Genomic DNA, 11,730 nt, shown 5'->3' with positions numbered 1-11,730 from the left:
GGGAGGAGAGACCCATTTTCGGCCAGGGACTCAGACACTCTGGGCACAGATTGTGCCAGAGTGAGGGAAGGGACCCAGAGTTTGCTCCCTAGACCCAGGGGAGGAAGATGTTATCAGAAGGTCAGCAAAGGGGATGGGCCAGGAACTGCTGCCATGGACAGAGCTTAGGGATTTGGTCAGTGCCAGGGACTTTGTACCTCCCTTCAGCAAATGGCTTCCCTCTTACCATCAGCAGTCCATACAGTATCTGAACTCCTTAATAGTGTCCTGAAGGGGCTCCCTTCATTCTTCTTGCATGTGATGGATTTGTTGACCCAGGTCGATAGCTGGGAATTTCGGAGAGGTCATTTGTAGCATGACATGAAATCAGTGGGAAATCTACATTTAGCAAAATAAAGGTTTCATTGGCCTTTGCAAATTCAGAACTGATCTGTCCTCTCAATCGACAGTACATGTTCAGAAGAGGATGAAGCGCACCATCGTGGTCAGGTGATCTATGAGAGTCAGTTCCATCATGTGGCCATTTGATTCGGTAAAATTCCTGGCAATGGCTGCCCATGGCCAGGGCAGGGTCTCCAGAGGCCTGAAATGCCAAGGAGTTTGGTGCGTGGTGCCTTGGTGAAAGCGCAGAAGTCACCTCAGTCAAGCTAAGTCTGAATTTCAGCACACATCTGGCACCAGCAAATGAAGCAGGCCCTGGTGGTCATAGTAGATGCGTCTACTTCCAGGATGAGCGCTGAGCCTCCAAATAGGTGCAGTAGTGAAGGCAGTTGTGAGCTGTTTGCGGGCTTTTTGGAACTTGGGTGACCAAACGAACGTGGCCATTATGTGGAGGAGAGCTCTCGTGGGGGTTATTGGCTCTGAGAACCCTGGGCCGAAGCAGCAGTAAAGCAGGTGAAGTCTAGGAAACGATGGTCTTCTTGAGGACTTCAAACTTCGTCCCATCTATGAATGGCTTCCACCTTATTTGGATCAATCGTAACATTTTCCGGGGAGAGGACGTACCCCAAAAACTCTGTGGAGAGTTGGCCGGAGGTACGCTTTTCCAATTCTGTGCTGAGACCATGCTGCCGAAACCTCTCCAGGTTCAGGTGTGGTGCGCATGCTGCTCTCGGTTCTCAAAAAAAAGAAGTCTGTCACCTGAATAGATGACACTGTGCGGATCCACAATGGCCCCAAATACATCACTGATGAAGTGTTGCAAGGGCAGGGGACCGTTAGTTAGCTCAAATGGCATGTCTGACAGTTAAAATGTCCATAGTGTGCTTTGAAATCTGCCTTCCATTTGTCCCCTGCCCAAATGAGTGTTAGATTGGAAATCCTCACAGATGAAGTTTGATGAACAACTTTGCAGATTTCCTGCGAGCCAACAATTGTGGGATTCCCAGCAGGGGGTTATGGTTCCAAACGATCATTTTTTTCAGGGGCTGATTGTCTAAAGAGAGACATAGTAGAGTCCCACATTTCTTCTTCCCCAAAAGGGCCTGGGCACCTGTGGGAAACGCTTATTTGCTCATAAACTCTTAGGACCGGTATTCAGGCCTGTACGCAGGGAGAGCCACTAATTCTGGTTCCACCGATGTGTAAATACTGGTGAAGGCAACTTTCAACCAAGGTTGCAGGTCAAGAGGGCAGTCATAGTCCCGGTGCAGAGGCAACGAGTCCCCATTTCTTTCAAAGGTATCCATGTAATCCGGGTATTGATCAGGAATGCCGGGTGTCCGAGTCAAGAAGGTGGAGTAGGTCCAGGGGCAGAGGCTGGTTCAAGGAACCCCGACATTTTCAGTCATTTCCATTGCGCAACTCCAGCAGGGACATCATCGGGCCAGGCTCATGTAGTGAGGCCCTGGTTCACACCTGGTGTGGTGTGTCCCTGTTGCATACAGGCCACTGACTTGCGGAGAGCCTGCTTTTCTCCAAAAAGTTGCACCACCTAATGTCACGTACTGCATCTGATAATGATGCCCAGGGGTTGGAGCGCAGGTCGCAGCAAGGTGCAGGATTGTGCCGAGGCTAAGAGTGGTGCTAGAATCAAGGTCCAGGGACACACCAGGGTCAAAACCGAGATCAGAGTCCATCGACAAAGCAGAAGCAGAACCAGGGCCAGAGTCTAAATCCATGCCAAAGGTCATAGCCCGGTAGTCAGAGAGCAAAGATCAGCCAAGTCAATGTCAAGCCAGAGTCCAGATACAGGCCGAGGGTCAAAGCCGGGTAGTCAACGTCCGAGTGGTTGGGGAAGATCAGGAGGAGAAGGCAATGCTGGAGCGGGTCAGTGGAGGGCCTGGAGCGGGGCTAAAGAAGGGCAAGGAGATATGGAATCAAGGTGGGCAGGCAACATCTGGAGCCAAGAAGGGTCACGCCAAAGTCATAATCAGAGACCGGAGCCAAGGGTCAAACCAGAGTCAACAGTGAAGAACCGGAGGGCAGCGCAGGACAGGGTGGTGCATGCAGGCGGGAACCAGGATGACTTACAGGTTCTCCTAGGCACTGCCCAGCTGGATCCCTAGAGACCCCTAATCGGGGGACTCCCTTCCTAGGAATAAAAAAAGGAGAGCAAGATGACAAAGATGTCTCTGACCCTGGGGTCCAAGCCAAGGGGAGCTCCCACCCAGGCATTGTGCCAGGACCCCATCACTCTCCTGGTTCATTTCACACTCAGAGACCCCCACCAGGAGGAGGGGAGAATAAAGGGCAGAAAGTGAAGTTGCCTCTTGGGGAAAGGGACTAGCCTGGGATCCAGTCCAGTTCCCAGATCTACCCCCAGGAGTGTGTGACCAGGATCGCAGCCCTTCCTCTGTGTCTCAGTCCCCACCTGCCAGATGGGGAGGATCCTTCCTTGCCCCGAGGTGTTAGGGGGGAGTTTCATTCCTGTCTGGGAAGGATTCAGATACCATGTGTGTGGCTTGGGACCCAGGTGGGGGATGGTCAGACATTCACTGCGACGGGGTAACATGGGCCATGGGGAGGTCTGAGCAGTGACGACAGGGGAGGGCTCCACATCGGGCCACCCCTCCCAGACTGCAATGGTTACTGAGGATAAACGCTGGCTCTGCGGATGCTCCCATTTCTGGGCCAGTCCCATGGCCCTGAAAGCCTGATGCTTCTGAAACTGGCCTCTGGGCATAGGGGCAGGGACCGTATCTGGCCTGGCCCCAGCTCCAGGTGTCAGGGTGGGGCAGGGTGGTGAGAGCGAGGTGCTCGGCCTGGGTTTCTCTCAGTGCTGTGGGGTTTATGGCCCCTCCCCCTAGCCCTTCTCCCCCAGGCCCAGCAGGAAAGAGCAGTACCTGCGGCAGGGAGTGGGAGCTTCTGGGCATGGGAAGGGGGGGCCCTTCAAGGCTGTCCCACGGAGCACAGCCCCTGCAGCGCTTTGGGCACCTGGCGCAGGCACCGGATGTAGAACAGGTGCGCCATGATCGTCGCTGTCACGTCCTCCTGCTGCGAGGGAACAAGGACCGGTCAGAGACTCCGACACCCATGGCAACGAAGGGCATGAACGGCCCTGGGAGCCAGCAAAATTTCCACCCCAACCCTCCCCACATCCAAGGGACAGATTCCCGCACCCAACCCCCTGAGACGAAATCTTGTCTCCTCTCGAGTGACCTCCAACCCCACTCCCACAGTTGTGGAATGAACTCCTGTCCCCTTCCTCTCAGTCCCCCTGTGAGAGCTGTTCTACCTCCCAACCCAGCCGGGGATTAAGATCCGCTCCCCAGAATCCCCTCATCCACCCTCTCCCCCTCCAGCTGAGGGCTGGAAGGCTCTGGGCAGTAGTGCTGTGGGGCGAGAGGACGTGGACACCTTTCCCAAGGGACCCCCCTCACCCCCGTTATTAAGATGATGCCATGGACAGTAGCTCTGGGGAATGGGGCACTTCAGCAGCCTCTGCTGACTGACTCCTCCAGTTCTCCCAGAGCAGGTGGTGGCTGGGATAACATGATACTAGGGCCCTAGGAACCAGCCTGAGGCCCGCAGGGGTATGAAACTCTCACGGGGGAGTTGGCAGCCCCTAGCATGAGCAATAGCAGCCTGTCATGTTGATGTGACACCTGTTAGGAAATAGCCGAGCTGGGTCTGCTCTGCTTTGAGCTGCTCAGGGGAGAAGCTGACTCCTACCAATGGCACCTGCCCCGGTTCATCCTCTCCTTGCTCCCAGGTCAGTGCATGGGGATGGGATGGGAGTGACTGTCAATAGCCTGGAGGTGAAAGGCCCTGGGTGTCCCTCCCCAATTGATCCTTCTTTGGTTACCTCGTTCCCAATCAGCTGGCCGGCTTCCCCCAGGATAGAATATGTCAGCACAAGCCCAGCCTGGCTGACACGGATCTCGGGGTCATGTATGGCCAGAAGCGCTGCCTGGAGGAAAGATCTTTTCTGGCCTTCCGTGAAGATCTCTCCAAAGACCTAAAACCAACAGCACCAGAGCCCTTGTCAATTGTAAAGAACCAGGCTCCAAATCCCTCTAGTAACTCACAAGGTGGACAAGAGTCCTGGGGCAGCCAACTTTTGGGGTCCCATGGACCAAGGAACCCCCTTCAGTAAGAGGTTGCAGGCACTGAGGAATAGCTCTTTCTGGAGCAGGAGTCACGCTCCAGTCTGCGCGCTCTGGAACCCAGCTCACAAAGACAACAAAGGACCCGCTACTGCTCCCAGCAGCGATATCTCCTGCAGCTCACTCGCTAGAGGTTAGGGGCCTTTTCGATCTGCTTCCGTTCCTGCTCCCCACCCCACCGACAATCCCACGAGCGTCACATATGCCGCAGTGACTCAGCCCAGGAAAGGAGCTCAGTGTCCCTCACCCAACACCCAGGACAGGGGCAGGTTCTGCTTCCTGACTCGCCCTGGTGCTCGGCAAACCCCACACCCTGCCTGTGCTTCCACAGGTGCAGGGAATCCAACAAGGATCTGGTCCAGCAATTGCTGGTGTGAGCTTCCCAACTCACTGACCCAGGGGCTCCCCTCTCAGACACCAGGGTGTCAGCCAGGGAGACAGTGAGCAGAGCCAGACCCCTGGGGATACAATCCTTCATTAACTCAACCCCCCAGAGGATCCCTTTTATGCCATGTAACCATGGATCCATGCAACACACACAAGCCTGGACCGTTAGCAAGGCTCCAGCCCAGGCTCCTCGGCCTCTTGCAGCCAAACACTGTCTGCTGGAAATAAGTATCATAGAATATCAGGTTTGGATGGGACCTCAGGAGTTCATCTAGTCCAACCCCCTGCTCACAGCAGGACCAATCCCCAACTAAATCATCCAACAGATGTCCCAGGTCCCTAAATGGCCCCCTCAAGGATTGAACTCATAACCCTAGGTTTAGCAGGCCAATGCTCAAACCACTGAGGTATCCCTCCCCCTCCATAACACACTCACTGCAGGGGAAGACAGCTCCACACCTGAGCTACTGCAATGCCCTGGCGGAGGGTCCTTACCTCCCCCACCCTGGCCATGTTCCTGTACGCCAGCCGCTCGGTGTCTTGGAGCCCGTCCCGACACCACAGATCGCTCTCCTCTCTGATGTTCAGCCCTGGGGGAGAAAGACACACCCATTGGGGAGGTTTGGCATCTGCCTTTAGTGCCTGTTTCCTTCTGTTCCCTTTGCTGGGTGAACACTGGCTGGGGTCCTCGTGGCATCCACGGCCCAATGGACTCGCAGGGTCCCCACCAGGTGCTTTAGTACCTGAAGGGGGATTTGTCTCATTCATCACAGTAATCAGGTGACCCTTATGGTCATTGTGCTCTGGGCATAGGTGCCTGTTAATGGTGGCTGCTAATGCTGAAAACCCCCCACAGCCACTGATGTCAGGATCTGGCCCTAGCTACCCAGCTGGTGACATTCTACAAGCTTTGTGTCCATCCCCTGTGGTCCCTGCCCCTGCCTTCATGATGGGCTCTTTCCCTCCATGTGTCTCAATAGGTCCGTTCCTGTCCCCTCACCAGCTGGCAGCCCCCCGGGGGGGGGGCTGATTTCTCTGGACTGGGGGACAGAGCCAGGCTATGAGGTAAAGCAGCCAATTTCCCTGGCATCTTTGTCCCCTTCTTCTCTCCCTGAATTAGGGAGATGAGTGTGAGTCATCATCTAAGCTGAGGTCAGTCTCAGAGGAGGGAGCTTCTTTCTGTAGGGTCCCTTGGCCAGTAAGTGGAGGGCCCAAAACAGGGGCCTTGTTTCCATTGGGGTCCCTCTGCCCTGCTGCAGTTGGTCTAAGAGAAGAGGCCTTAGTTCTATTGGTGTCCCAATGGCCAGCTGGAGCTAGTCTCCAAGGGACTCATTTCTATGGGGTCCCATTGCCCAGCTGGGTTTCTTACCCCTCCTCTGCAGCAGGAGCCTCTGCAGCCAATAGATCCCATCCCTGGCTTGCCGGCTGATGTCATCGGCTGGGTCAGAGATGCAGAGACCCAGCTGCAGCACAAAGTTTCCCGCCTTGGGGAAATCGGAGGAGGTCTGGTAGAGGAGGAGAAGGGGGGAATCCATCAACATTCTGCCTTCAGCTCCCCAGCTCCCCTGGGATAGAGCTCTGCTCCCATCCATCTGTAGGAGGCGCTGAGGGAGAGGAACTAGAGCCCTCTTTCTCTCTGCCCCCAAGGGAGCTTGGAGCAAAGGGACCAGGGCATGGGCCCTCTCTGAGCACTAGCTGCCAGGCTTCTCCAGAGTAACAAGGGCACTGAGGCCAGGCACGACCCTGCCAGCCAGTGGCCTATGGAATGTCGCAGTCCCTTAAGGAGCAAGGGGGGACCACTTAACCAGGGGATGAGGAATTTGACTCAAGCCCTGGCTCTACAGGATGCTGGGGTAAAGGTCACTTACGTCAAATCCGGAGAGGGAGGTGGCAAATCGGAGCAGGGCAGCGCTGCTCCGTATGGCCCTAGCTCTCTCCTGGGTGTTTCTGGAGTCGAGCCAGAAATGGAGGTGCTGCGGGAGAAGAAGGCAGGGGAGGGTCAGCCGGCAGGCTTACATGCTCTACAAATGAGCCTCTCCCACTCCACATGGGGTGGAGAACTTGTGCTCCGGGTGGAATATCTGACTCCTCATGTGGGGGTTCATGACACTGCCCACATCTTGCTGGGCACAAGCTGTCACTGTCTCTCCAGCCTGGGACAAAGCTCAGCCTTGGGGCTGGTCTATTTGCTCTGAACCCCTGATCCATGAACAGCCCATCAGGATCAAGGCACATGCCCTGGGCCCCCAGACCCCAGCTCCAGAGGCCTTGGTAGGATGGATGGAGGGGCCGTGAGGACAATCCCTCCGGGAACTGCCGTGTCCCTAGGACAGAAGAGCTGATTCCCTGAGTCTTCTCCTGTATCTCAGGGTCTCCCTAGAAAGGAGCCAGTAACTTTTCTCAGAGGCCCGTGTCCCAGATCGCACAGGGGTTTCAGTCTCTCAGTCCCCAGCCAGGCCTGGTGCTCACTGTTAGTGCTCAGTGGAACTGTGCAGAGCTCTGGCTGACAGTCCCAGCTCCTTCCCTCTGCCCCCGCCCCTTCCCCGCCACCGCTACCCCGGATGGCGGAAGGGTCCCAACATTGCACTGCGCTGACGGCTCTGGGAAAGCGTGGCCATCTGGGTCCAAGCTGGGAGGACACAATGGAAACATGGTTCTTCTAGTCTCTCCTTTGCAGCCCTCCCACGGGGTTCATGGGAAATTCCCCCCCAGACCCTCCCATTCTGCTCACCTCCAAGAGGTGCTGCAGCTTGTCCGTGGTGGGGGTCTCTGCCAGCAGGCCCCCGAGCATGCTGTCCAGGCTCTCTAAGTAGGTGTTGTGCAGAGCCTGTGTCATAAATATAAAGGGAAGGGTAAACCCCTTTAAAATCCTTCCTGGCCAGAGGAAAAATCCTCTCACCTGTAAAGGGTTAAGAAGCTAAAGGTAACCTCGCTGGCACCTGACCAAAATGACCAATGAGGAGACAAGATACTTTCAAAAGCTGGGAGGAGGGAAAAAAACAAAGGGTCTGTGTCTGTCTGTGTGATGCTTTTCCGGAGACAGAACAGGAATGGAGTCTTAGAACTTAGTAAGTAATCTAGCTAGGTATGTGTTAGATTATGATTTCTTGAAATGGCTGAGAAAATAGCTGTGCTGAATAGAATGAATATTCCTGTCTGTGTGTCTTTTTTGTAACTTAAGGTTGTACCTAGAGGGATTCTCTATGTTTTGAATCTAATTACCCTGTAAGGTATTTACCATCCTGATTTTACAGAGGTAATTCTTTTCTTTTTACTTCTCTTAAAAGTCTTCTTGTAAGGAAACTGAATGCTTTTTCATTGTTCTAAGATCCAAGGGTTTGGGTCTGTGGTCACCTATGCAAATTGGTGAGGATTTTTACCAAACTTTCCCCAGGAAGTGGGGTGCAAGGGTTGGGAGGATTTTGGGGGGAAAGACGTGTCCAAACTCTGTTTTTTCAGGAACCCAGATAAAGTTTGGTGGTGGCAGTGGAAATCCAAGTCCAAAGGGTAAAATAATTTGTACCTTGGGGAAGTTTTAACCTAAGCTGGTGAAAGTAAGCTTAGGAGGTTTTCATGCAGGTCCCCACATCTGTACCCTAGAGTTCAGAGTGGGGAAGGAACCTTGACAGCCTGCAAGAGGGAGCACCCGTCAGTCATGGGACATGGGGCTACCCCTGTCAGGGGAGCAGGAGGGTTCTCTGGGGAGCCCTGGCCAGACCCAAAAGGTACATCCTGGCCTCTGCCATTCACATCACTGCAGGAACACTTAGCAAGAGTTCATGGCTGGATGCTTGCTGGCTCTTCAATTCTTGCCCTTAGCAGTTCTCTGCGCAGGGCCTGGTACCCAGCAGAGTATGGAAAAGCCAAACCGCAATGGGTGGGAGGTAGGATCCCCGGGAAAGTCCAGTCAGCAGAGCATGGAATGAGGAGAAGAGGGAAGGCTGGGATCAGCCACAGAGGGGTAACGCAATCCTCACTGGAGGGAAGGGGCCCTCCCTTGCAGTTTGTGTCATCCCCCCATGCCACACGCCCTGCCCGGGCTTGCCCCCAGCACTGCTCAACCCTCCCCTATTCTCAGCAGCTCCATCAAACCGAGGGAGCAGGGACCAGAGGCCACTCCTGCTCCTGGGACAGAGAAGTAGGATCATGACATACCTGGAAGTGGGTGGTGTCCTGCCCAGTGCCCATGGTAAAAATAGTGTAGAGTAGAGCCCGCAGGAGGCGTGACTCCAGCTCCAGGGCAAGTGGTGGCTTCAGTTTGCTGGAGGGAAAGAGGAGCCCGTGTTATGCTTGGGAGCACCGGAGTGGCGCTGGCACTGCCATGCACATGACCCTCCTCCCCTGCAATGATCCCCTCCCTATGGCCACTGTGACGTTATGGGAGTGAAATCAACCCCCCCAGCCAGGAAAGAGGGGACGTTCCCAACTCCTCTGCTGGAGGACGCAAACAGCCACGGCTGGGGTTAATCTAGGCCCGAGAGGATCTGCACCAGGGTGAGGGCAGCTGGATGGGAGGGTCCTGGTACCTGAGGCTGCAAACCGCGGCCATGGAGCTGGAGACGATGGAGCTCGGCTCAGATGCCATGGGCAGATTTTCAATCAGCTCCTGAGAGACCCCAAGGAGATAAAATTGCATGTGAGATTCAGGCCCTGTAGACCCACAGGCACTTCCCACGGAGGAGGCCAAAGTGCTCTGCAGAAACAGTCAGTGTCACCCCCACCCCCACAAGCTGGGCTCCCCATTCCTCCCATCCATCAAACTTCCTCTTTCCTTCCCCCTCTCCCACCCAATTCCTCCCTCCCCTCAGCCTCCGCTGCCCCTCCGGCCTTACAGTTTCCCCACTGCCAGTTCCCCATCAGTGTCAGAATTTCCTCTTTCCCTGCTCCCCAGCCCTCAGCCCCAGGAAGCCCTGTCCTCTGCTTCCCCCTCCAGCCCCACTAACTCTTCCTCCCATGTTGGGCTCCCTCACCCCAGGAGCCGGGCACGGGGTCCCACTCACCGCAATGCTCTCCACAAGGGCCGCTTTGGAGAAGTGCGGCTCCAGAGTGTCCCACCCCTGCTGCTGTGCCGAGAAGCACAGACGTGGGACAGCATGGAGGAAGCGGAGCTGTTTGGCCCTGTCCTCCACCCACTAAGAGTGGGGTTGGGGGAGAGAGAGAGAGATGGTCAGGTAGGGACCTCCCCACCCCACCTATAAAAGCTCCAGGTCTCAGGACCTCCCTGGAGTTGGACAGGGAAAGCCGCCCCTCTTCCCAAAACCAGTGTCACCCTACACAGACTGGGGTTGTAACTTGGACAGTGTCTGTGGGGAGCGGACACCTTGGCCTGCATGAGACGAATACCCCCACTTTGGGGTGCCAGGTAACAGGGGAGAAGTGCCCCCCATTGCGGGTGATGGATTCTCTGGGACAAGATGCCTAATGTGGGTGGGGATGGAACAAGGGGCAGGACAGACTTGGGCAGTGCAGCTGGAAGATCTTTGTACCTCAGCTCTGCCCTGGAGGTGCTGCTGGATGACCCTGATGGTGTCTTGTTCAGGGGACACATCCTCCTCCTCCTCCTCCTCCTCCTCCAGCTGGGCACTGAGGGTCTCTGCACCAGGGAGAGAAGGAGAAACGCATCATTTATGCTACTGCTGTGGGAATGCAGGGTAGAGAAATGGCTCAATGTCCCCCATCCTCAACAAGGAACCCCATGGCATCGAGGTCCCCACCCTGCCCCTCCCAGAGATGACCTCAGCCCCATCAGCCTCAGGGCCCCGTGGCCATCAGCCCCCCCCCCCCAATATTATCAGGGGAGGCTGGAGCTCCCCCAACTCTGCCCAGCATCTCCTGCCACAGGGTGTGGCTCTGCCATTCCCACTGGTGTCAGTGGGGCTCCCGTGGCTCAGTCCTAGTGCCTTGGTGAGCCAATGGGCACAGGGTATGTCATAAATATAAAGGAAAGGGTAAGCACCTTTCTGTATACAGTGCTATAAAATCCCTCCTAGCCAGAGGCAAAACCCTTTCACCTGTAAAGGGTTAAGAAGCTAAGATAACCTCGCTGGCACCTGACCCAAAATGACCAATGAGGGAACAAAATACTTTCAAATCTGGAGGGGGGTGGGGGGCTAATAAAGGGTTCTGTCTGTCTGTGTAATGCTTTTGCTGGGGACAAATCAGAAATGCAAGCCTTCCAACTCCTGTTAAGTTAGTAAGTAATCTAGCTAGCAAATGTGTTAGATTTTCTTTTGTTTAATGGCTGGTAAAATAAGCTGTGCTGGAGGGAATGTATATTCCTCTTTTTGTGTCTTTTTGTAACTTAAGGTTTTGCCTAGAGGGATTCTCTATGTTTTAAATCTGATTACCCTGTAAGGTAGTTACCATCCTGATTTTACAGATGTAATTCTTTTACCTTTCCTTTAATTAAAATTCTTCTTTTAAAAACCTAATTAATTTTTCATTGTTCTTAAGAACCAAGGGCTTGGGTCTCTGTTCACCTGTACCAATTGGTGAGGATTATTATTAAGCCTTCGCAGGAAAGGGGGTATAGAGCCTTGGGGGGGGGGGAGTATTTTGAGGGAAAATGTCTCCAAGTGGTCTCTTCCCCTGTTCTTTGTTTAAAATGCTTGGTGGTGGCAGCATACTGTTCAAGGATAAGGCAAAGTTTGTACCTTGGGGAAGTTTTTAACCTAAACTGGTAAAAACAAGCTTAGGGTGTCTTTCATGCAGGTCCCCACATCTGTACCCTAAAGTCCCCACATCTGTACCCTAAAGGGAAGGAACCTTGACATGGTGGCAGTGGTGGGATCATTTT

General features: G+C 54.5%; 1 protein-coding gene across 1 annotated transcript in view; it reads right to left on the bottom strand.

Annotated features, from left to right (window-relative positions):
- Positions 1 to 282: 282 nt before the first annotated feature.
- The window catches only part of LOC119566264 (maestro heat-like repeat-containing protein family member 1), a 446,675-nt gene continuing 435,227 nt past the window's right edge, over positions 283 to 11,730 (bottom strand). The window contains exons 5-15 of the mRNA XM_043548990.1: positions 10,421 to 10,527; positions 9,935 to 10,066; positions 9,461 to 9,540; positions 9,090 to 9,195; positions 7,666 to 7,761; positions 6,803 to 6,907; positions 6,304 to 6,439; positions 5,430 to 5,524; positions 4,247 to 4,399; positions 3,285 to 3,435; positions 283 to 2,533 (exon numbers count right to left, since the gene is read on the bottom strand). Of these exons, the coding sequence (XP_043404925.1) occupies positions 3,331 to 3,435; positions 4,247 to 4,399; positions 5,430 to 5,524; positions 6,304 to 6,439; positions 6,803 to 6,907; positions 7,666 to 7,761; positions 9,090 to 9,195; positions 9,461 to 9,540; positions 9,935 to 10,066; positions 10,421 to 10,527 (1,115 nt within the window). The 3' untranslated portion in view covers positions 283 to 2,533; positions 3,285 to 3,330. The remainder of the gene's footprint in view (positions 2,534 to 3,284; positions 3,436 to 4,246; positions 4,400 to 5,429; positions 5,525 to 6,303; positions 6,440 to 6,802; positions 6,908 to 7,665; positions 7,762 to 9,089; positions 9,196 to 9,460; positions 9,541 to 9,934; positions 10,067 to 10,420; positions 10,528 to 11,730) is intronic.

The sequence above is a fragment of the Chelonia mydas genome, chromosome 6 (assembly GCF_015237465.2).
Source record: "Chelonia mydas isolate rCheMyd1 chromosome 6, rCheMyd1.pri.v2, whole genome shotgun sequence".
Lineage (NCBI taxonomy): Eukaryota > Metazoa > Chordata > Testudines > Cheloniidae > Chelonia > Chelonia mydas.
Note: the sequence above shows the minus strand (reverse complement) of the source record. Positions and strands in the feature narration are given on the sequence as shown.